Source organism: Carlito syrichta, unplaced genomic scaffold (genome assembly GCF_000164805.1).
Source record: "Carlito syrichta isolate Samal-C Ts95f unplaced genomic scaffold, Tarsius_syrichta-2.0.1 Scaffold315133, whole genome shotgun sequence".
NCBI classification, from domain to species: domain Eukaryota; kingdom Metazoa; phylum Chordata; class Mammalia; order Primates; family Tarsiidae; genus Carlito; species Carlito syrichta.
Window position 1 is genome coordinate 529,626 of NW_007259229.1, and position 22,269 is coordinate 551,894.

The 22,269-nt window shown below is 49.6% G+C and overlaps 1 protein-coding gene across 1 annotated transcript; it reads right to left on the reverse strand.

Annotated features, from left to right (window-relative positions):
• Positions 1 to 573: 573 nt before the first annotated feature.
• Positions 574 to 12,561, reverse strand: LOC103274927 (carcinoembryonic antigen-related cell adhesion molecule 6-like). Its single transcript, XM_021706091.1, has 7 exons — positions 12,498 to 12,561; positions 11,165 to 11,524; positions 4,440 to 4,718; positions 3,788 to 4,042; positions 1,697 to 1,981; positions 1,041 to 1,295; positions 574 to 644 (listed from the first exon to the last, which is right to left on the reverse strand). The coding sequence occupies exons 1-7, from the start codon at positions 12,559 to 12,561 to the stop codon at positions 574 to 576; spliced, it is 1,569 nt and encodes a 522-aa protein (XP_021561766.1).
• Positions 12,562 to 22,269: the final 9,708 nt, after the last annotated feature.

The window sequence follows — 22,269 nt, forward strand, 5'->3', positions numbered from 1 at the left end:
GAAAGTAGAGGTGCTAGAGAGAGAAGGGAAGAAGGTGTGGAGGGTTATTGTTTAGTTGGTACAGAAGTTTAGTATGGTACAGTGAAAAAGTTCTGGAAGTAGACAGTGGTGATGGTTGTGTAACAGTAGAAATATACTAAACACCACTGAACTGTACACTTGACAGTGGTTAAGATGGTAAATTTTATGTTATGTATACTTTATCACAAGTGAGAGAAAAGCCTGGTATTCTTTCCTTCTCTATAAATACATACTTTCTAGCACTGCCCCTTTTGTGCCATGCAGTGACCCTGAGGGTGAATCTCCCTATCTCTCCAAGTGTATGTCACTTGCTGTCCTCTGTGCTGGATCCCATGTGCTGTGTCGACAGCCTCTTATGACTGGTGAGTTAGAGCCAGGACACAGCTCAGGAGTCTGCCCCCAGGCTCACTCTCCTCCCACTTCCCTGCAGCCTGAGCCTGGGAGGGTCTGGTGGTTCCATTTAGTCAGATAATTGGTGACTCGATTTAGCCAGATTCAGGACAGACAACCCGGGCACCTTCTCCACATACCCGGTTCCCACCCCAGATGGAATCAGGGCAGAGCTAACCAGGAGCAGAGTCTGAGCTGCTCATCCCTCATCTGAGGGGGCTTCCTCCTCCCATCTGGGGGAAGAAGTATGAGCTTCTTTCAAAGTTGCATACATTTCTTACACCTCATAGAGTAGATTTAAAAAAAGGTAACAGAAAGAAGCAACTTGACCTTGAGAACCCTTCATTTTTCTAGGATGATGAAGCCCCTCCCACTACATGGGACTCTCTGGGGTGATGGAACCCCCTTCCCACATTACAGGCTGGACCCAAATTCAGCCAAGAGAAACCAGAGAAACAAGGAGAGGAGAGAGTCTGCAGAGGCAGAGTGGGAGGGTTCAGGGGAGGATTTGGACTTGCTGGTGCCCATGGGACACAGGCTGAGAAAGAACATTTCTTCTTGGCTCTTCTCTGAAAACCAGACAAATTTCACCCCAAAATATGATGCCAGTGCTCCAGGGATTCACTTACCCGAGACTGTGATTTTCTTGACTGTGGTACTATTGCTGCCAGTGGCCGCGTTATGGGCAAGGCAGGAATAGGACCCGCTATTCTTTGTAGTGATTTTGGTGATAACAAGCTCTTGTGTGGACTGCTGGGGCTTGTCATTGATAAGCCAAGAATACTGTGCGGGCGGGTTAGAAGCTGCGTTGCAGGAGAGCCTGAGGTCTGTCCCTGAACTGAAAGAAGACTCTGGGGGAGAAATGGTGGGAGCATCTGGGCCATCTGGAGCAAAAAGAATAAAACCACAGATGATGTTAACAGAGGGAAGGACAAGCTCCTGGTCTATAGAAGGGCCACAGTGTCCCTCTCAGCTGAGTCACATCTCATTTTATAAAGCACCATCCATAACCCCGGTGTCCACTGATTCTGATTCTGAGACATTCACCTGTTTCTCTCATCACAGGTTGTGGACCCTGAGCTGCCCAGGACAGAGGAAGCCCCCTGCCCTATTCTTGGTCAAGGCCAGGTCTGCTTGGGTTTGCCCGGGGCAGGAAGTCATGGCCAGCCTGGGTATCCAGGGGTGAGGGTCTGTATACAAGGACCTGAGAGGGACTGAGTGACCTGGCCTCTGCCATGTGGATTTGGGCTGGCAGTAGGGGCGTAAAGGAACAGGAGATACTCACAGAGGACATCCAGGGTGAATGGGTCACTGTGGTTGTGACTCACTGGGTCCTGCGAACGTGTCTCACATTCATAGCGTCCTTTGTCATTTCTTGTGACACTGAGTATAGTGAGGGTCCTGTTGTCCTTGGACAGCACCAGCCTGGAACTGACTGAGGCGTTCTGACCATTTATCCACCACGTGTAGGCTATGCTTAGAATCTCAGGTTCACAGGTTAAGGCTACAGAGTCCTTGTTCTCCACGGGTTTGGAGTTGTTGCTTGTGATATAGGGTTTGGGTAACTCTGCTGTGCAGAGAACAGAGAGAAGATTGCTCTGGGTGGTACTTTTGATTCCTCCAGAGGCATCTTTAATCAAAGTTGGCATCTTTCACTTCTCAGTCACCCTAAGTCCTTAAAATGCCCCAGTAGGACTTTGTGTCACAAGACAATTGCATGATGATATGAGGGCACAGAGAACGTTAAGGCCCTCTTGGTGTGTCTGGGAGAAGCACAGTCCTTCTCAAGTGTGAACTGAGCAGCAGTGCTCAGTGTTAGATAGACACAGGACCAGGACTCAGAGCCCCTGGTCCTTCCCTGACTGACTGACCACCTGGCTCATCTCAGGACATGTGAGTGCTGAGTCCCTTTCCAGCTTCACAGTACCACACCATGTAGCCGTGTGTTTTCTCTTAGACTTTGCATTAAGGCCAGCCTAGAGAAGGGGTGTCTCCACAGAAATAACTCAGGGAGACCCAAAGCAGTGTTAGTTCAGTGGTCAGTCTGTGGGCCACAAGCCATTCTGCCCAGGAGTTTGATGAGAACAGAGTTTCAGTTTGGGAGCATGAAAAGAGTTCTGTGGATGGGTGGGGGTGATGTGGGGGCACAACAGTGTGACTGTACTTAAGCCACTGAACTATACACTTTGAAATGGGTAACAGGCCGGGCTCAGTGGCTCAGCCTATAATCCCAGCACTTTGGGAGGCCGAGGCGAGTGGATTGCCTGAGCCCGCGGGTTTGAGACCCGCCCGGGGAACTTGGTGAGACCTCGTGTCTACAATAAAATAAAAAATAGTCAGGCATGGTAGTGCGTGCCTGTAGTTCCAGCTACTCAGAAGGCTGAGGTGGAAGGATTGCTGGAGCCCAGAAGGTCAACACTGGGGTGGCTGTAAGCATGTGTGCCACTGCATTCCAGCCTGGGTGAAGGAGTGAGACTCCAACTCAAAAAAAAAAAAAAAAAGAAAAGAAAAGAAAGGAAATGGGTAACATGGAACATGTTACGTTAGATATATATAGTGGCTGACACTCTATAAATACGTACTTTCTGGCACTGGCCCTTCCTTCCCATGTGAATCTCCTTATCTCTTCCCCCACATAGCGAATCTCCTTATCTCTCCAAGTGTACATCACTCACTGTCCTCTGTGCTGGATCCCATGTGCTGTGTCCACAGCCTCTTATAGCTGGTGACTTAGAGCCAGGACACAGCTCAGGAGTCTGCCCTGAGACTCACTCTCTTCCCACATTCCTGCAGCCTGACCCTGGGGAGGTGCTGGCATTGATTGGCAGCTCAATTTAGCGAGATTCAGGACAGCCTCTCCCAATACCAGCACCTTCTCCACCTACACTGGTCCAACCCAGGGGGAGTCAGGACAGAGCCAGGAGAAGAGCAGGGAGCAGAGTCTGAGCTGCCCACCCCTCACCTGAGGGTGTTTCCCTCCTCTTCTTATTTGTGAAAGAGTGTGAGCTTCTTTCAAAGCCATATATATTCCTTATACCTCATGGAGTAGGTCAAAGAAAACAAAGAGGGGACAGAAAGGAATATGCTGATGACAGAGTGAAACAACTTGACCTTGAGGACTTTTCCTCTTTTCCTTTCTCTGAATCTTCTCCCACTACCCGGAGCTCCCCACATTCCAGGCAGGATTCAAGGTCAACCACAAGAAATCAGAGAAGCAAGGGGAAGAGAGAGTCTGCAGAGACGGAATGGGAGGATTTGGAATTGCTGGTGCCCATGGGACACAGGCTCAGAAGGAACATTTCTTCTTGGCTCTTCTCTGAAAACTAGGTAAATTCCACCTCCAAACATGATGCCAGGGCTCCAGGGATCCACTTACCCGAGACTATGATCATCTTGTCTGTGGTGCTATTTTGGTCAGTGACTGAGTTATGGGCGAGGCAGGTATAAGATCCATTATCACTCACAGCGATGCTGGGGATAACGAGGTTTTGTGTGGATTGCAGGAGGCTCCCATTGAAAAACCAAAAATATCGTGCAGGCGGGTTAGAGTCTGCATTGCAGGAGAGGTTGAGGTTTGCCCCTGATTGATAATAGGAGGTTGTGGGGGAAATGGTGGGGGTGTCCGGGCCATCTGGAGCAAAAAGAATAAAACCACAGGTGATGTCACCAGAGGAAAGAGGAAACACCTGGTCTGTAGAAGGGCCACAGTATCCCTCTCAGCCGAGTCACAAACTTGTTTTATAAAGTCTTACCCATAATCCCTGAGTCCACTGAGCCTGAGTCTGAGATATTCACCTGTTTCTCCCAGAGCAGGCTGTGGACCCCAAGCCTCCCAGGACAGGAGCAGCCCCTCCCCTCCTATTCTTTGTCAAGGGTGCATCTGCCTGGGTTTGCCCGGGATGGGAAGTCATGACCAGCCTGGGTGTCCAGGGGTAAGGGTCTGTGTACTATGACCTGAGAGGAACTGAGTGGTCTAGCTTCTCCCATGTGGATTTGGGCTGGCAGTTGGAGGAACAGGAGATACTTACAGAGGACATTCAGGTTGACTGGGTCACTGCGGTTGTAACTCACTGGATTCTGGGTTCCACACTCATAGGGTCCTGTGTCATTCCTTGTGACATTGAATAAAGTGAGGGTCCTGTTGTCCCTGGACAGCTCCAGCCTGGGACTGACCGGGAGGCTCTGACCATTTATCCACCACAGGTAGGTTGTGTTCAGAGTCTCAGGTTCACAGGTTAAGGTTATAGAGTCCTTGTTCTCTACGGGATCAGAGTTGTTGCTTGTGATGGAGGGTTTGGGTAACTCCGCTGTGCAGATAACAGAGAGAAGATTGTCCTGGTTGCTACCTTTGATTCCTCCACAGGCATCTTTAATCACAGTTGGCGTCTCTCACCTCTCAGTCAACTCAAATTCTTTAAAGACCATGGCAGGTGTGTGTGTCACAAGACAGATGCATGACAATCTGAGGACTTTGGGAGAAACACAGACTTTCTCAAGTGTGAATTGAGCAACATGGGGTCGTGGACAGACACAGGACCAGGACTCAGAGCTCCCTGGTGCCTCTCCTGGTCTTTCACTGACTAGCTGACTGCCTGACTTCCAACTTAGGCTCCTCACCTGGAACGCACAAGTGCTTGGGTCATTCTAGCTTCACAGTTCTACTTTACCCCGGTAGGTGTGTTTCTCTGGGGCTTCCCTCTCCAAGGATATCCTAGAGATGGATAATGAGGGGACTTCCCATTGTCCTTAATCCTTTAGGATACTGGGCAGTCTGGCCTGGGACAGGGTATTTGAGCACAAAAAACACATGGGAGACCAGAAACAAGCCTGGAGGTCAGTTCAGTAGTCAGGCGTTGTGGTCACAAGGTTGGATGGTTTTTTTCCAGGTGTTTGATGATGACTCACATGAGACAGTGACCTCCCAAAAGTAGAACAGAGTCCAAGAAATAGCCTAGAAAAAGGGAGGGGGACAGGCAAGAGCAGAACCATGTTCCCTGTCCTTAGTTCTTAATGTCTCTTCTCTCCCTGCAGAGGGCAGATGAGGACCATGAAGATCTTTCCAGAAATTCACATGGACATTTACAAATGCAGAACTGACTAGTGAGAAGAGGGAAGCATGAATGTGCTGGAAATCTGACCCTTGTGGACTGTATATGTTTGGTGGATCTGGAATAGAAATCAGGGAGACATTTTGCAAATATTTTCTTCCATTGGACATTAAGCTAAATGAAAGAAGTCAGTTACAGAAGGACAAATACGGTAAGATTCTACTTCTATGAGGTACCTACAGTTGTTGAACCTATAGAATCAGAGAGTAAATAGTGAATGCCAGTGGCTGGGGGGGATGAGGAGCTTTTGTTTGGTGGGTGTGACGTCTCAGTTAAGCATGATGAGGAAGTTCTAGAGATACGTTGAACAAATTGTGCCTATGGTTAGGTAGGCTGAATTTTCCTTATTGAAATTCTTGGGACCAGAGGTTTTTGGATTTCTGATTTTTTTTTTTTTTTTTTAGTTTGGAATATTTACAGTGTATGTACTGGTTGAGCATCCCAAATCTATAAACTCAAAATCCAAAATGTTCCAGTAAGTGTTTCCTTTGAGTGTCATGTCAGTGCTCAAAAAGGTTGGGATACTGGAGAATGTTGGATTTGAGATACTCAACTTATGATATTGTAATTTGCCCTTCAAAATTTGTCAAGATTTCAGATCTCAAGCTATGTTCTGACTATACTAAAAAAATTTTTAGAGACAGCATCAAATTTTTTCCATGAATGGAAGTTATTATTGATAGTTTAAAGATCTAGGATCAACGGCTAGAAGTAGTATATCTCTTCAGAATGTAACAAGGTTTAGATCTGCTCTGAGTTCTCACAGGGTCACATCATTATCAAAGGAAGATGCGGGAATTGGTTTGAAATCAGTGACTCCTTGGGTAGAGACAGATGTGTGAGTCCTGTTAGGAGGACAGAGCCGGTCAGAGGGGATGTCTGAGAGGTCTCAATTACATAAGGGGAGGAACAATGCCAAAGGAGGAGAAATGATATGTATTACATTAGTACATTTAGAAAGAGGTCTATGTCATAAATTCCTGTGGAGTCAGGCAAAATGAGGAGGAGCCTGACAAGGCATGTGAAATGCTTTCTTCCTTCTCTTTCAACCTCAAGACACACAACTAGAGTATGATGAAATGCATCCAAACTGGGCAGAGTCTAAGTGAGATACCAGTGGTTCCTGCACCTCTCTGTCAGAGGGACCCCACCTTATGACAATGGCATCATCATTAAAATACAGGTGTGTGTGGACCAGGCAGTAAACCCATCAGACAGCACCGGCCTGGCCAGCCCCACCTGGGAAGGTCCCAGGAACCACTGGTATTCCACACGTATATGTTACACCCTTTGTAGTGTCCCACAACAACAAAATATTAAATATGCTCTGTCAATGAGGAATGTTAAGAATGAAATTGAATGTGCTGTTCCAGTTGTTTTCTTCACTTGTTTTAAATTTTGCTGTTTCTGTTTTGCAAGTTTCTATTGACAAACTTCTTTTCTTTTTCTTTTCTTTTTTTTTTTTTTTTGAGTGGGAGTCTCACTCCATTGCCCAGGCTGGAGTGCAGTGGTATGCTCATGGCCACCCCAGCATCGATATGCTGGGCTCCAGCCTTCCAGGTAGCTGGAACTACAGGTGCGCGCTATCACCTGGCTAATTTTTGACTTATTGTAGAGACGAGGTCTCACCAAGTTGTCCAGGCTGGTCTCGAACCTGCAGGCTCAGGCAATTCACTCACCTCAGCCTCCCAAAGTGCTGGGATTACAGGCTGAGCCACCGAACCCGGCATCTATTGACAAATTTCAAGCTAGAGATTCCTTCTTCAGCTGTGTCCAGTCTACCGAGAAGCCCTTCATTTCTCTTAGTGTTTTTGATCTCTAGCATTTTTTGGTTCTTTCTAGACTGTCCATCTCTCTGCTTACGTAGCTCATCTGTTCCTGCATGTTGTTTACTCTTTCCATTACAACCCTTATCATTACAACATCCCTGCCATATCTGATTCTAGTTCTGATGCTTGCTCTGTCTCTTCAAACTGTATTTTTTTTTTTTTCTTCTTACTATGTTTTGTCATTTTTGTTGAGAGACAGACATGATATTCGGGGTAAAAGGACCTTGGGAGAGCAGGCATTTGGTATGTGGGTGAGTGAGAAGGGGAGTGTCCTGTGATCCTTGATTAGGTCTGTGCCCTGGGCTGTGAATTTCCCAAGTGTCTCTCAGGTTTTTCTTTCTCTTAGGTGAGATGTGATGCTAGATAGGGCTGGAGTTGGGCCTTTTCCTCTCTCTAGATTAGTTAGGCTCCATAAAACCCCAACAGAGGCTGGTTATGGTGGCTCATACCTCTAATCCCAGCACTTTGGGAGGGGGGCAGGAGGATTTCTTGAGCCTAGGAATTTGAGACCAGCCTAGGCAACATAGTGAGACCCCATTTCCACAAAAAATAATAAAAAACAATTAGCCAGGCCTACTGGTGTGCACCACCTACTCAGGAGGCTGAGGTGGAAGGATTGCCTGAGCCCACGAGTTTCGAGGCTTCAGTGAGCCATGATCATGCCACTGTACTCCAGCCTGGGCGACAGAGTGAGACTAAACAACTAAACAACCAACCAACCAACCAACCAACCAACCAACCAACCAACCAACCAACCAACAAAAAACCCCAGCAGTTAGGCTCTGGTAAAATAGTTTCTCTTAAGGGTGGGTTTTGCTAAGAATAGATGTTCTGGCACATTTCAGAATGATTCCTTTCCCCTCCCCCTGCAGGAAGGATGAAGGAATTTTTATGGGATCTTCACTGTGAAAACCTGGTAGATTTCCAGGAGGTGAGACTGCACTCCCCTTCCCCCAATCGATCCCTCCCCTGGAGTGTTTAACTCTGGGCCTTGTCCAACTGAGCCTCCAGCAATTCACTAAGTCAACTCAGGTTTTCTGTCTCTAGCACTGGTTCCTGCAGGGGTTTCTGCTCAGGTAAGTTGCACTTCTCTGTATTTGCCTGTCAATGTCTCCAATATCTGGGGCAGTTAACCCTGAGACCTCACTTCTCTGCGAGATCTAAGAAGAGTTGTTGATTTTTCAGTTTGTTCAGGTTTTTACTTGTTGTTAGAACTGAGTGACAAATTTCAACCCTCCTCATGTGCCAGACTGGAGACTGGATGCTTCTAGGGAACCACTGCAGGACGTGAGCCCCCCAGCAGGATGAGGATAAAGTCATGAGTCAACTGAGTGAAATGATCCCGTGGGTTTTGGGGACTGCAGACCTGTCCTTCTGCCTCTGACCCTCTGGTGAGACAGTGTAGAGAGAAGATGGAGTCGCCTGTTCTTGTCCCGTGGCCTGTTCCATGAATCAACCTCACCAAGGGAAAAAGCCCTGGATGTGAACCCAGTGGAAGCTTATTTTCCCGGTGACTTGGGGACATTGGCTTGGGATGGAGCCTGGCAGGGGTGGCTGGTCTGACTGATTTCTGTTCTTTTATTATTGTCAGGGAGGTGGGCCTGGCCACAGCATTAGCAGGAGGGAACAGGACAGTCAGTCCTTGTTAGTGGGAGTGTCTGGAAAGGCTTAAGCGTGATGGGTGCTGTGCAGGGCAGGGGTGATCCAGGCTGGAATGAAGGGGAGGAAGAAGAGGGACACGGAGGAGCAGACAGAGGGAGAAGTACTCATGGCAATGAGCAGTGGGGATGATAGTGATTTCAGAAACCCCAGGGACCAGGACCACCCCCACCCCCGGCTGCCACAGAACCAGGACCAGCCTCAGAATCAGGACCGGTCATATGAGATATGGTTTCTGGGGTGGCCTTAGGGGTAGGGGTCAGAAGGATGGAACATGGTCTCAGCTCCTGAGGGACAGAGGACAGGTGTGATTTAAATCTCCTAGGATTCTGTATCCAAGATCCAGTCAATGAAGAGGTCATTCATTCCCTCCCAGTTTCCTCAGAGAACTACTAGAGTATGTCTCACACTGGACCCTGTGCTGGTGCAGAGTCTGACAGGGGAAAGAGAAAGCAAAGTCCTTTCCTTCATTCTCCCATGGGAGAGACACAAACACATCAGGAAACACATGATTTCAAGTCCAGTGATGTGGTGGGTCTGGGGGAGGAGGGCTGGCCATTCCCATGACTACTCTGGTAGTTGAGGCAGGTGATTTCGTTCTAAGGAAAACTGATTAATCCTCCATTTTCTCCTCACCCCCTAGACCAGAATCTCCCCGTCAGCTGTGGATGCCTAAGAAGAAAGGCAAAACACTGGTGTCAGGTTCACAGACACCTAATAAGGTCCCACGGGGAGGAAAAGAGGAGGTTGTGACTACAGAGAGACCATGAGTGACTTTAATTTGCCTATGGTCTGTGTGACCCTAGTCAGTGACTGTATCTCCGTGTGCTTCAGTTTCCTTTGGTAGGAGAAATGATTGGCTGCCAGGTTGCCTAGGTTTAACTTTAAAAAATTTACAATTACTTTTTAAAAAAAATCACGGTCTAACTCTGTCACCCAGGCTGGAGTGCAGTGGCACGATCACAGCTCACTACAACCTCAAACTCCTGGGCTGAAATGATCCTTCCTCCTCAGCCTCTCAAGTAGCTGGGACTACAGGCATGTGCCACCACATTGGCTAATTAAAAAAATTTTTTTTGTATAGACAGGGGTCTCGCTGTGTTGCCCAGGCTGGTCTTGAACTCCTGGGCTCAAACAATTCTCCTACACTGGTCCCTCAAAGTGGTGAGGTTACAGGTGTGAGCCACCATACCCAGACAAAATATTTATAATTACTTGATCTCAGCTCTGCATAGAGATTCTGTCCAAATAAACAGCATCTCTTATTTGCCTCTGAGAGAGTCTCCTGGGCCTGGCCCCTGGATGACAAGGAGCTGCCAGGAGCATCCTCTCCCCTCTGTTCCTCCCCCTGGGGACACTGACCTCCCTAGGACATCTCTATCCAAAGTTCCTCATCCAGTCAGCTAATGCCATAGGGAGCCTGTCCATCTGTCCTCTCCATGCTGAGTCTCGTGTGAAGGACAGGGCTCTGTCCTTGCCCAGATGAGGCTCTGGGGACTGAGCCCTGGCTGGTGACCAGTTCCAAGAGCCGTTGCCCTCAGACAGTTGGTAAATCATGGCTCCCAGTCAGACTTGCCAGGAGGCCAGAACCCAGCCCTGGCCACAGGCTCCCAGGGTCACCTGGAGTCGGGAGCCTGGAATGGGGTTTGGGGAAGGGAATTACAGGATTGAACTTCTCTGTGAGGACCCCAGGGGATCCTTCACCAGGCCCTGACTGAGTCCTACAGGGTCTTTCTCAGGGTGGCATCCATGGGGAGGGCCCAGCTGGACTGGACTGAGACTGGTCTCCCCTGCTGAGTTTCCCATCAGACTGTCCTTCCTCCGCAGCCAATGACTGCAGGGTCAGGATGGGGGAAAGGAATTCTGATCTTTTGAGGTTTGTCTCCACTGTGTGTGTGTGTGTCCTACTGTGTCCAGGTCAGCACCATGACCCCCATGCCTTCAGTGCCTTTGCCCTCGTCAACTCCCCTGTTTGGATAATCTTCCCCAGGAGTCTGAGGGTGCATACCCCACTACCCTCAGGTCCTGCACTAAATACCCAAACTCCACCATGGGGCACAATGCAGGGGGGGACACAGGCAAAGTCCAGGCATGACAGTCCCGTGTGTGAAGCAGAATAACCCCCCAACACCCAGAGGTCATGGAGGAATTACTCACGGTATATGCGGAACTGGCCAGTTGCCTCTGCATTCTGAAAATTTGCCGTAATGATTTGTATCGTGTAGAATCCTGTGTCAATCAGGGTGACGTTCTGAATCAGCAGGGATGCGTTGTGGTATATTGTCTGTCGACCACTGTGTGCAGGCCCTGGGCTTTGTGTTTGACTGGTTATTGAATATGTTGCAATCCGTTGGGTCGCGTCCACTATTTGCCCTTTGTACCAGTTGTAGGCAAGAGAATTCTGTGGCAGATTGTGGACGAGTAGAAGAACATCCTTCCCTCCTGCCACATTGGACGGTACGGATTCTACAGTGACTTGGGCAGTGGTGGGTGGGTTCCAGAAGGTTAAAAGTGAGACTAGGAGGGAGGAAGAGAATCAGTCAATATTGGGACCTGTGTATTGGGAAGGAAAGATAAGACCTGGGTCCTAGCAGGTCTCTTCACCCCTCAGGTTTGGTGTGTGTGTGTGTGTGTGTGTGTGTGTGTGTGTGTCCTACTGGGCCAAGGTCAGCACCATGACCACCATTCCTTCAGCGCCTCTGCACTTGACATTTCCCCTGTTTAGAACACTCATCCCTAGGTGTCTGCAGGACTCACCCCCCAATGCCCAGGCCCTGCTCACACAAGGGGTATCCTTGGGAGACCCCTTCCCTGACCACTGGGTCTTCCCTCTCTGACCTTGCCCTGCTCTGTTCCCTCCATGACGCCTTTCAACCCCAACCTCATGTTTGAGATCTCTTTACTTGTCTGATTTCTTCCCCACGAGAATATGTGCTCCGTGAGGACAAGGACTTGTCTGTCTTGGTTGTACCCCAGTGCCTGGGGCAGGCTACAGACACCTGTGGATGAGTTATGAGAGTTCTCAGGGCCCTCTATGTCCTGGTGTTTGTTTTCTGATTTTTGAGGCTGGAGGCTGAGGGTTCTGTCTAGTGCCCCTTGTTTTGTTTTATTTGGATTGTCACAATGGCATGCATTGCTATTATTGTCATTAGTTTTTGAAATTTCTCACTCAGGGATGACTCGCTTGGAGATGCCAACAATTGAGATTGTTTTTGTTAATTTTCAGATCCCTGCGATTTCTCTCTCCCTTTACCAATGCCAGTTCACTGAGCGTTTCCTGTTGCGACCCCTTCTTTCTCTTTGGTGTCCTCTCCCCGAGGCTCCAACAGAAGCCCTCTGTCCCCTCTCAAAGCTCCGTCCTCCCCAGGAGACCTCATTGGTCTCACCTCAGTCCATGTCCCCCTCCCTCTGGAAGCTCTCCACATGCACTGTCAGCCAGTTATCTGTCCTCCCTCCTCCCCACCTCTCCCATAGAATCATCCCCTCTCACCTGTAAGCAGGAGCCTCTGCCAGGTGACATACTCTCTGCGGGGAGGGGCTGAGGGGGGTGCCATGGTCCCTGCTGCCAGCTGTGTCCTCCTCTGTGGAGAAGAGCTTCAGCCCCAGAAGTGCTCCTGAGCACGCTGCTCCGTGGGTCAGCTCTGCTGTCCTTCCTCTCTCTGCCCTGAGCCTAGTTCTTGGGGCGGGAGCAGTTTGGCTGTGGGCGGGGTCTGTACCCAGCACTCCTCTCTGTCCCCTCCCTCCAGTCCTGTGTTCTTGTGCCTTTTTCCTCTCTCTTTTCCTTCTTGCTTCAGGCCTCTGGGAAATGCTGAGACTTTCTGCCTTCTACACACACACACACACACACACACACACACACACACACACACACACAGTTAGTAGGGTGAGTAGAGCCTTGGGTCCTCAGCATTCTGCTGTCTCCATGGGTCAGAGTTGGGGTGCATAGCCGCTTCCCCGGGACAGGCAGTGCCAGGAGGACCCCTCTGGGGGGGAAGTTACTCACACTGAGGGGGCATGTGGGGGTGGGCCCTGTTCTGGGAGCTTAGGGAGCTCATCCACCCCTCATCCACATGGTAGAGATTGGTTCTCCCTCCTTGCTTCATGAGGGAGGTTGCTCCACATCTGTGGAAGAACAGGGGACAGGTGGTCACATCCATGATGGTGCCTGTGTGTGACCGTCTCACACTGTGCGCTGAGTCTCCAGGGGTCCACGGCCAGGTCACACTGTGTCTGTCTGATCCTGTCACCCCCTGTGAGCTCTCCCGGAGCCCCTGTCCTGTGTCAGCTCTGGGCTCCGCCTGGGACGCCCCAGAGGACAGGACACACAGACCAGGGACAGGACATGTAGTGAGTCTTCACAGAAACAGGGAATGACCACGGAGGGAAATTGTGAGGGGAAAGTTCCTACTGTGATTGGAGCATGAGTGGGAGCTCCCCTGGGAAAGCGCCCTTTTGGCTGAGACCTGGGAAGGAGGAGGTGTGGAGGGCAGGAGCCACCTGCAGATGGACCGGCCTGGGGGGGACACCTGGCTGGAGGGAGAGGCTGAGAGTGCATGAGGGAAGCTTCGAGAGGGAGGGGGGCGTGCACGGAGGTGAGGCCAGTGAGGGTCAGACCCTGCTGGGCTGTGGGCTCTGCTGAGGGAGGTCAGCTGCCCCGGGGGAGGCTCCGGGCTGGGGGACTCTGCTGCCCTCTGGTGGGCAGTGAGGAAAGTGTAGACGGCAGAGGCTCCACGCCAGGCTGTGTTTTATTTCACATCAATGTGTAGACCTTTCACTTGTGGTCATGCATGTATTATGTCAAAGCTCCATCGTGCCCCAGCTCTGTGAGTCAGTCTCCATGGCTCTAAGTTCACTGTTCTTTCTCTTTTGTGCTCAGAGAACTCCAAATGCAGATTTTTGTGACCCTCTGTCAGTTTGCGATTGTCTGCAGTAGGGCCACATAGTGGTGCATGTCCCTGGGGGACAAAATGTCTGCTGCTGAGCACTGGGCAGGGGTCTGGGAGGGAAGAGGGAGGAGCAGGAGGGGAGGGTCAGAGTCAGGAGCAAGGAAAGGAGGAAGAAAGAGCAAGGCAACTTCATTTCTCACTCCCAGGAGATCAGAGAGGGGAGCTGCCTCTGGGGACACAATCTCACTTACTCTCTGTGTCCCTGGGTGTAGTGAGTGCTTATAACTTTATGTTGTCTCAGCATCCATTTTTAAAGTGTTAACTTGACTTTCTTATTCCAGTAGCAGAGCTCTGTCACCCTGAGAGTTTCCAAAACCACACCCAACACAAATGGTTCCAGCTATGGCCAGAGATAAAAACCTGGAAGTATCTCTCTCCCACCTAGCAGGATGAGCTCCTCTTCTTTCTCTTTAAAGTGACTGTCAGAGCCAGGCACGGTGGCTCATGCCTGTAATCCCAGCACTTTGGGAGGCAGAGGCGAAAGGATTGTCTGATCCCAAGGGTTTGAGACCAGCCTGGGCAACATGGCGAGACCGCGTCTCTTCAATAAAATTTAAAAATGAGCTGGGCGTGGTGGCATGCATCTGTAGATCCAGCTACATGGAAGGCTAAGGTGGAAGGATCACCTGAGCCCAGCAGGTCGAGGCTGTGGTGGCCGTGAACATGCCCCTACCCTCCAACTCGGGCAACAGAATGAGACTCCAACTCAAAAAAATAAAAAAACCCCGTCAGACATTTACCTTTGATAAATGATACCCTCTCAGTCAGCACCACCTCCTGGAGTCAGTGTCTGCTTGCTTTAAACCCACCCACTGGAAACCTGTTGGATTATATCCTGGACCCAATAAAGGTGCTGGCTACCAGGCCCTCTCTCCCTGCCTGGGGTCCCTGATCTCCCTGTATGTGACCTCCAAGTGTGCCATGAACCCCCCCAACCAAGGGTCTGTAAGTAGTAAAACTGAACTTTCACGCTGTGTTTGTGTCATTGAAACCTTGCCTGTGATTCGACCTCTGCTGTTGATGCTGCCCCAAGGGACCCATGCAGGTGAATCTCCTGCTGTTACTTTTTTGTTGGGGTCTCTGAGGCTCCTGGGGACAGTAGCTGCCAGTTGTGTTGATGGGGAAACGCTGAAAAATTCTTATCAAAACAATGGGTCAGGTGAAGTATTGGTGTGCTTGTGTTATAGGACCAACAGTAACAGATCAATTCCACTGATGCAGCAGGGTCTGCAGCTGTGAATGAGTTTTTTTTTTTTCTTTTCTTTTCTTTCTTTCATTCTTTCTTTCTTTTTTGGGGTGGGGGGGTGGGTTGGAATTTCACTCTGTTGCCCAGACTGGAGTGCAGCGGTACGCTCACAGCCACCACAGCCTCAACCTGCTGAACTCAGATTATTCTTCCACCTTAGCCTTCCATGTAGCTGGAACTATAGGCAGGCATCCTACACCCAGTTAATTTTTTCATATATTGTAGAGCTGAGGTCTCACCAAGTTGCCGAGGCTGGTCTTGAACCCATGACTCAGGCAATCCTCTCACCTCGGCCTCCCAAAGTGGTGGGATTATAAACGTCAGCCACCATACCTGGCCGAGAAAGAGTTTAATGATCACAGGGTACCAAGGGAGGTGATGGGAAGAGACCCTAAAATCCATCCCCTGGAGATGGTCTGGGCTGGGATTTTTAAGGGGACTGTGGAGAGTGAGAGGTGGGAAAATTAGGGCTGTGGGTTGGTCAAGGTAAGGGGATGAGATCATCAGGGTGTGGAAACTGGGTTCTTTGGTGAGTCAGCTTCCTATAGGGTCCTTTAGACAAGATGACATCCATAGTTTCAGTGGAATGCTATACCTAAACAATATCTCAAAGAGAAAACTCAACTTTTTATAATGCTCAAGTTGCTATCTATAGAGCAGGTAAGGGGAACTGTCATCTTGTAACAGGACTTGCATGATTCTGAGGCAATAGGCACCAGACCACTATGAGGAAGTGGAGCAGAGAGCAAGCAGATGATTAATGCTGAATGTGATGCAAGCCTGGTTGGTTTTTGTTTCTTCCCCTCCCTTCTTCTCTGATTAATTTCATAAAGTTTAATTGGGCAGTTTCACTTGGGCTGCCATGACCAATGCCATAGCTTGGGTGGTTTCAACAATAAAAATTTATTTCTCACAGTTCAAGAGACTGCAGAGTGTAAGGTTAAGGTTCTGGATGACTTGGTCCATGTGAGGGCTCTCTTGTAGACAGCTGCTTTCTTTCTTTCTTTCTTTCTTTCTTTTTTTGAGTTGGAGTCTCACTCTGTCACCCAGACTGGAGTGCAGTGGCCACTCCCGGCCACCGCAATCTCGACCTGCTGGGCTCTGGCGATCCTTCCACCTCAGCCTTCCAAGTGGCCGGAACTACAGGCACACTCTACCACACCTGGCTAATTTTTGATTTATTGTAGAGATGAGGTCTCGCCAAGTTGCCCAGGCAGGTGTCGAACCCGCGGGCTCAGGCAATCCACTCACCTCTGCCTCCCAAAGCGCAGGATTACAGGCTGAGCCTCCAACCCCAGCAACAGCTGCTTTCTTGCTGTATCCTCACGTGGTGGGGAGTGGGATGGATGGATGAAGGGTGGGGGAGGGATAGTTCTAAGTCTTCTTCTTTTAATAAAGGCCTTAATTTCATCAGGAGGCCCCATCCTTATGAACAAGCCTTATTCAAACTACCTCCCAAAGGTAATTAGGAGTATCAAATGCCATTTCATTAGGGATTAGGGCTTCAGTAATTTGGGGGGTCACAAACATTTGGTCAACAGCGGGAGGGGCGGGAGCTGCCTCCCCTCCTGTTCATCAGGACATGGCGTCACCTGCTGAAATGACTTCATACTCACAGTCCCACCCTGGGCTGCACCCCACAGAGCCTGTGTCCTCCTCTACTCTCCTGCCCATTCCTGGGCTTTCTTTCCTGCACTACCTTGTCCCTGTGGCCCCACCTGTTCCTATACCAAGCACTGCCCCTGGGGTCGCTGTCCCCTCACCATCTCTGGCCTCATTGACCTTTTCCGTTTGTCCTGAGCCCTAAACCCTATGAGGGAGGAAGGGTGAAACTGGGGTGGGTGCTGTCCAAGGTGCTGCACTCTCTGGACAGTTTGAAAATGAGGGCCACTGATGTGTCACCTGGGAAGAGACCCTGGGAGGCAGAACCACAGGGGAAGCCTCTTCAGAGTGGGCAGAACTCGGGACCTGGAGGGACGGAGCTCTGTGTTGTCGACTGACTCCCCTGGCTCCGTGTTCCACTCTGTAGCTGATTCTCTTGCGTGATCCCTGAGCCCCTGCTTGAGTCCTCACAGTGCACGGGCAGTCAGAGCTGTGTGTGGAGATGTAATGGAGGGTTCCATGTCCTCTCACAGAGTGTCCAGGGGACAGGATTCTTTATCTCTCTGGTCCTAACCCCACAACAAGATCTGATGATGGACTGTGTCATTTAAAGTCAGAATCCAGCCAGGCTTGGTGGCTCAGCCTGTAATCCCACACCTTGGGAGGCTGAGGTGAGTGAATTGCCTGAGCCTGCGGGTTCGAGACCCACCTGGGCAACTTGGTGAGACCTCATCTCTACAATAAATCAAAAAGTTAGCCCAGTGTGGTAGCGTGCGCCTGTAGTTCCAGCTACTTGGAAGGCTGAGGCAGAAGGATCGCCGGAGCCCAGCAGGTCGAGGCTGTGGTGGCCGGGAGTGGTCACTGCACTCCAATCTGGGCAACAGAGTGAGACTCCAACTCAAAAAAAAAAATAATAAAGTCAGAATCCATGGGAAGACATGTGTCCCGGGGTGCTGAGGTCTGTGTTTTCAGCTTAACTCTCAGTCTTTTGCAAATACATTTATTTGGTGCATCTGCAGTTGGCTGGTCAGTCTCATGTCCCTAAATCCTTGGACCTCTCTGTGGAGAATCTTATGAGGGGGTCAACACATGCGTATCACAAGAGCTATCTAATTAGAATGTATGTGTTTTACATACTGGGTTTCTTTTGTTTACCAAAGACTTTAAACAATTGTGATAAAATTATCAATAAATATGCCATTAATCATCGTAAGTGTATGATCAAATGAAATTAACATTGACGATGTTGAACAACCTTCACCACTATTTTTTCCAGAAGAATTCTATCACGTTTTGCAATTTGTCTCTTAAGAAAATAGTGAGAGTCCTCCACTAAATGTTGATTTTTAGTGGCTTCTCTTATAATTTTAGCTTTCCATTATTCTTATAAACACTATCTTCTCTGGGGTCACAGATACGATTTCTCTGGGCCCTTTTCTGCCAGGAACCCTGTAGACAGGGTGGAGAGCGTCACATTTCCCCAGAGAGGCGGACAGCCTCTGGCCACCCAAACAGTATCCAAATGCTGCCGTAATAATGGTGGAGTTGCAGAAGGGGGCGTCTGTTCACAGAGAGGGAAGGAAAGTGCTCTTGAGAAGTTTCTTCTCAAAGTCATGTGCAGGAGATGTCTCTTGGTTCCCTCACAATGTTGGGACAGATGAGGGAGAGACATAGGCGTCAGTAATTTAAGGGTCAAATCCAAGAGTGGGCCACAGATTCTGTCAAGTATCTGGCAAGTGCATGGTGACTGGGGAGGACGTAGAAAAGATCCCTCATGTCCCTCCTGATGGAAGAGCACCCAGGGTTCCTGAGATCCAGAGAGGATGCAGGACTGGGGAAACAGGGCACTGTCAGACACAGGGGCAGGAGTGAAATCCCGGCCCTGTCCCGCTACCAGGCCTATGTTGGGATTGGAGGGGGTGATGATTCAACAGCATACATGTTTGAACATAAAGAGAAATGTTTATGCTATAGCTTTCTTCTTAATAAGACCTTTCTTCCTACAGATAGAACTTTCCATTCATAGCTTAGAAGCCCCTAAGGTGGTGAGAGCCTTAGGGTGGACTGTGTGGTGCCTTGGGATGTGGGTTCGTGTCGTGTATTTCCTCCTCCTCACGTCACAGAATTCCTCATGTCCCACTTTGTAATGCAACCCAGTGAGTGATGCTTTGGTTTTTGGCTGTAAACCCCTGGGAAACCCATACCCTTCCTGCTGCAAGGTACAGGCGGCCACATGGCATCCCATCTGCTCCTGCGACGCCAGATGACCGATTATGAAAAAGCCATTTTCACAGATATTGATGACATCAGTTTCAATGCATCTTACACACGATTCTTCTACCAAGAGGTGAAGGATTTCATTTGACGAGTTATCAGAGATTCATGTAGATCAGTGATTCTCGTCCAGGGGCAATGGTCCCCTCCAGAAGGCATTTGTCAATGTCTGCAACATTTTTTTGTTTTCAGAACTGGATGAGGGAGTTCTACTAGCATTTAGCGGGTAGAGTCCCCAGATGGTGCTAAACACCCTGCAACACACAAAAACCAGACAACAACCACCAGCCCCAAATGTCAATGCTGAGAAGTTGAAAGCCTGCTGTGCACCCTCCCCAGCTTACCCGGGGCTTCCCCTTGCCTACTCTTCCCCAGCTGTCCCAACCACTCTCTCCATCTCAGCCTCCTCCTTGCACCCTCAGTTCACTCCATCTGAACCTGACCCTAGTCCAAGGTCAGTCCTGATCTCTCATCAGTGTTGTCTTCTTTCTGCACCTTAGCAGAGGTGCTCACTATAGGGTGGTTTTGCCCTTTCTGGAGCTCATCCCCCACCCTTTTCATCCCCCGAGACAAATGTGGCTGCTTTTACTGCCACCACCCCGCCCTCAAACATGTTAGATTTGCTCGGGGTGCAGCTCCTGGCAGGTGTCAGGATCCCCAGTAAGGAATGTGATTCTGCAGATTTTGGTGGAATGGACAGGTGATCTTGAGCCAAATCCAGGGCCCAAGTTACTGGGGAGTGGGTTGGTTCCAGGCACAGTGGCTGGACACTCAAGGTCCAGATGCCCCTGCCTGTGTGTCTCCCTAAGGACCTGTCACTTAGGATCTGTACCCACAATACTCGTTAGGTTACATTACAAAATGGGACCTGGTTACAGATCCTAAGTGCAAGCCTGCGTCCTTAAGGCCCTGTCATTTAGAGATAACAGGTGTACCATGTGTTTAGAGGTGATCCCATATGGTCACCTCTACCTTATGGCAGGAAGGGTGAGGGTTTTCCAAAGGTCTGTAGCCTGAAACCAGAGTGACACCTGCTGGTTTACATTATAAAGTGGATGTGGGTTCAGATCCTAAGTGTGAGCCTGTGTCTCTAAAGGGCCTGTCACTTAGGATCTGTACACACGGGCTTTGGCAGGGTTGCTATGGAACTTTCTGGGCTGGGACTCTTCCAGTGGGAGGAAGTCCTTCCAGATATCCAAGGAGTGTCTTCCCTTACTTGGAAGATCAGGAATGATGTGACAGCCACCGTGGCACAGGTTCCCATCAGGGCCCGAGGGAACAGTTGGTCTCCAGGCTTTGCTGTCACCCCCGGAGTCAGATCCCAAGATGTAGGGAGCAGGTGATCCTTTCTGCTCCCTCCTCAGCAGAACCCTGTTGCTGGGTGGCCTGTGGGAACTTGGCCTCCCCTCTTGGCAGTGCAGAAGAGGAACCCAGAGTGCCTTTCAAGAGGAGTCAGACAATGAAGGGATACAAGTTTGGGTAGTTGTGTCTGGAGGCAGGAGTGGTTAGATGATGGCAGGAGAGAGGCACAGACCACTCAATGCTTAAAGCTGCATCAGGGGCGAGAGTCTCCTCTGAGTGTCCAGCCTTTTCCCTGAAACATTCCAGAACTTCCCACTTCAGCACTTCCTTCCAGCTGTAACTCCTGAGGTCTGTCCTGAGTTGCTGGTGAGCTTCCCCACACTTCTGAGACCCTCAGCCCTGTGTCACCTTCTTACTGTGCATCTCTGCATAACTGCTTGGCTCTCCTGATACCTCAGGTCTTCAGAATGGCTGTCAGCACCACCCCTGTCCCCACCAGGGTGAGTGGCCCTCTGGAGGCAGAGCCCTGCCTTCCTGTCTGCTGTGGGACAAGCTCTCAGGTTCTGTCATCGGGATGATCGATCATCCTCCAGGGGAGGCAACAGCTGAGCAATGGAGAGGAGGCAGGGACAGGTGTCAGCCACCCTGTGTGTCAGCAAGTTGCCTGGGGTGAAGAACCTAGGAAATGACTGGGCTGCCTAATTTAGAAGGTAGTTGCCGCTGGCCAGCTGTGGTGGCTCACGCCTATAATCTCAGCACTTTGCGAGGCCGAGGTAAGGGGATTGCCTGAGCTCAGGGGTTTGAGACCAGCCTGGAGAACTCGATGAGACCTCATCTCTACAATAACTCAAAAAATTAGCCTGGTGTGGTAGCATGCACCTGTAGTTCCAGCTATTTGGAAGAATGAGGCGGAAGGATTGCCTGAACCCAGCAGGTGAGTGAGACTCAAAAAAAAAAAAGAGTGGTTGTTTGTGCCTAGGGAATTTGGAATTTAATATAAAATCAGAGTATTTTTCTATTTTATAAGCACAATAATTTGAGCTTGAAAATTTAGATTCCCCGTACAAGTCTTGGTCAACTTCAACCCCAACCATTTGGGGCATAGAGGTCAGGTTCCAAAACCTTGGAAAGACCCAGAACACCGGCTTCTCCTAGGTGGTGTCTGAGGTTGGAGCCAGGAGCCTGGCTGTACTGTCCACATCACTAGAGGAATTTCAGTGGAAAGATGGGGAATTTCACCCAAGACCAATTTGCTTCTCTTCTGATAGTTATAATTTTTTTTTCTAGTTCATCTGTGGATGTGGTAAAAGGCAATGGTCTAAACCCATCTGTGTTCCTGGGGAACAAACTCAATGAAGTAATTCTTTTTTTTTTTTTGAGTTGGAGTCTCACTCTGTTGCCCAGACTGGAGTGCAGTGGCCGCTCCCGGCCACCGCAGCCTCGACCTTCTGGGCTCCGGCGATCCTTCCGCCTTAGCCTTCTGGGTAGCTGGAATTACAGGCATGCACTACCACACCCAGCTGATTTTTTGATTTATTGTAGAGATGAGGTCTCGCCAAGTTGCCCAGGCGGGTCTCAAACCCACGGGCTCAGGCAATCCACTCACCTTAGCCTCCCAAAGGCGCGGGATTATAGGCTGAGCCACCGAGTCCGGCTAATGGGGTAATTCTTAATTCCTTTTGGTAGTATGTAATCTAGGGGTTTCTTCTCTCTGCTCATGAGAAAGGCTTGCCTTTTTCCTTTTTCATTCTTTCCTGGCCTGCATTTGACATGAAGGTTACACTGCCACATAAAATCGGTTAATGAATATTCTGTATTTTTCTATTATCTGGAAGAGTTACATAGAGTTGATATGAGCTGGTCTTTGATATTTTATTGATATTGGGTTTTTG

What these genes read in the sequence shown, in the direction of transcription:
- LOC103274927 (XM_021706091.1), bottom strand. Translation starts at nt 12,561, where the DNA reads ATGGCACCCCCCTCAGCCCCTCCCCGCAGAGAGTATGTCACCTGGCAG. An exon ending in GCAGAGGCTCCTGCTTACAG is followed by an intron (nt 11,525 to 12,497) that starts GTGAGAGGGGAT and finishes CCTCCCTCCTAG; the next exon opens with TCTCACTTTTAACCTTCTGG. An exon ending in CAAGATGATCATAGTCTCGG is followed by an intron (nt 1,982 to 3,787) that starts GTAAGTGGATCC and finishes TTCTCTGCACAG; the next exon opens with CAGAGTTACCCAAACCCTAT.